Genomic DNA, 2,500 nt, shown 5'->3' on the forward strand with positions numbered 1-2,500 from the left:
TAATTTATACGAATGATTGAATTTTTTTCTTGGGAAGGAAACTAATTAAAAGTTTATAATTTATCTCTTTGTATAATTAACTTTATTCCCTTGAATTAATACCTTGGTATGGTATAAGCTATATGATTTTTCATTAATTAACTGGAGCTTTTTCTTGGGAAGGAAACTTTGTGAAAAAAAACGTACAGTATCTTAATCAAATGTAGATTAAAGATATAAATAACACTGAATAACTTCTGATAGATATTTAATCTCTTATTCCCGGTGTCTTTCCTGTCCTTACGTTGTGAAGATTAATCTAGTTTCTCTATAGAAAAAAGAGATATGAATGAGACACTTCGAAGATGAAACACGTTTAAACACGTCAAATATATCTCTTGCGTTGTTTAGATATTCAGTCTCATTCATATCTTTCTACGTTTTTTTTTTTTTTTTTCATTTGTAACGTTGAAGTTCTTTTATTATTCATGGCTTTCGTGTCCTATGTTTAGATCCTAGGCTTTAGCATAGCCTGTTTCCAGTGTTTTATTTGTCCTATCTTAGGTTTTCTTATGGTCAATTTTTTTTTATTTTTTATTTTTTTATTTTTTTTTATTATTATTATTATTATTTTTTTTTTTGCCTATATCGATTCTTAGAGCCATTATGACCTATTCCTTCTCGTCCTATATTTTTATCCTAGGATCCGCTATGGTCTATTCCCAGTGTCCTCTTGTGTCCTCTCTGGAAAAAAAAAATCCTTCACAGTACCTTATTTTTATTTTTATTTTTCTTCTTCTTCTTCTACTTCGTCTTCTGCTTCTTCGCCATCGCCTGCTTATTATCTTGTCTACCTTTCAATTTCGTCGTGTTTTTTTTTTTCTTCTTCTTCTTCTTCTACTTCTTCTTCTTCTCCCTTTTTTTCTGCAACTTCGTCATCTACTTCCGGTCCTTTTTATTCTTCGTCTTAAAAATAAAAAATAAAAAGTTAATCTCTTCGCTCTCCGATTAACCCATCTCCTAAACTGTTTAATCTAAAAGTCCATTTCTCTTTCTCTCTCTCTCTCTCTCTCTCTCTCTCTCTCTCTCTCTCTCTCTCTCTCTCTCTCTCTCTCTCTCTCTCTCTCTCTCTCTCTCTCTCTCTCTCTCTCTCTCTCTCTCTCTCTCTCTCTCTCTCTCTCTCTCTCTCTCTCTCTCTCTCTCTCTCTCTCTCTCTCTCTCTCTCTCTCTCTCTCACACACACACACACACACACATCAATTACTATTATACCAATAGCGTCTGTCAGTATAATAGTAACTGAATTTCGAGGCAATATGCTCCCTTTTTCTCTCACATTCTCTCTCTGTCTGTCTCTCTCTCTCTCTATCTATCTATCTCTATTTCTATCTCTCCCTATCTCTCTCTCTCTCTCTTTCTCTTCTCTCTCTCTCTATCTCTCTCTCTCTCTCTTTCTCTTCTCTCTCTCTATCTCTATCTCTCTCTCTCTTTCTTTCTCTCTCCCTTTTTTTTTCTCTCTCAGTCTCTCTCTCTCTCTCTCTCATTCTCTCTCTCTTATTTTTTTTCTCTCTCTCAGTCCCCCCCCCTCTCTCTCTTTCTCTCTCTCTTTCTCTCTTTCTCTCTCACTCATTCTCTCTCTCTCTCTCTCTCTCAGTCTCTCTCTCTCTCTCTCTTTCTCTCTCTCTCTCTCTCTCTCTCTCAGTCCCCCCCCCCCCTCTCTCTCTCTCTCTTTCTCTCTCTCTCTTTCTCTCTTTCTCTCTCACTCATTCTCTCTCTCTCTCTCTCTCAGTCTCTCTCTCTCTCTCTCACTCTCTCCTCTCTCACCCTCTCGATACATGGTTTGGGGTCACATACCCGTAATGATCAACAAACCATCACTTTATCACACAAGACTAAAACAATAGATCAGGACATCACAATCAGTCAAACCACAATCGTAATCAGGACACCGCACTGTGCCAATCAGTGAAACGCCCTATTGAGATAAACACAAAATAAAATTATACTATTACCAATACGGGACCTTCCGGGATGATATTCTTATCTCTCTGTCTGTAGCGTTAGTCGGGAGAGAAAGAAAGAGAAAGAGAGAAAGAGAGAGAGACAGTTAGTCAGTGCGTGTGATTCATTCGTGGTGGTGAAATAATTCCAACACACGAAAGGGACTTATTTTCGTGTTTAAGTTGGTATATGTGTAGTGTGACTAAGATATATATATATATATTGTCAGTACGAGATTTTTTTTTTTTTAATTGAGAGTTCCACTGGTCAGGAAGATGATGTTTTTGATCGAAAGGTATAGTTTGATTAATTTTTGGGATGGTTTTTGAATATTGTTTTTTTTTGTGATGGTTTTTATTTTATTTATTTTTATTTTTTTGTGTTGGTTACATATTATTTCAATGTTCTTGGTGAAGATTTGTTGTCCTATATTAAACTATATCCTCTATATGACCTAACAACCTTAATCCACGAATAGAAATAAAAATAAAAAATAATACTTCGACTCATTTAAAAAAAA

The 2,500-nt window shown here is 35.4% G+C and overlaps 1 protein-coding gene across 1 annotated transcript in view; it reads left to right on the forward strand.

The window, feature by feature from the left end:
• Positions 1 to 2,078: 2,078 nt before the first annotated feature.
• LOC122258231 (uncharacterized) overlaps positions 2,079 to 2,500 on the forward strand; it is a 51,579-nt gene continuing 51,157 nt past the window's right edge. Inside the window, exon 1 of the mRNA XM_086534292.1 lies at positions 2,079 to 2,275. Within this exon, the coding sequence (XP_086390418.1) occupies positions 2,256 to 2,275 (20 nt within the window). The 5' untranslated portion in view covers positions 2,079 to 2,255. The remainder of the gene's footprint in view (positions 2,276 to 2,500) is intronic.

This window comes from Penaeus japonicus, unplaced genomic scaffold (genome assembly GCF_977035675.1).
Source record: "Penaeus japonicus unplaced genomic scaffold, GWHDUDI00000001_assembly GWHDUDI00000041, whole genome shotgun sequence".
NCBI lineage: Eukaryota > Metazoa > Arthropoda > Malacostraca > Decapoda > Penaeidae > Penaeus > Penaeus japonicus.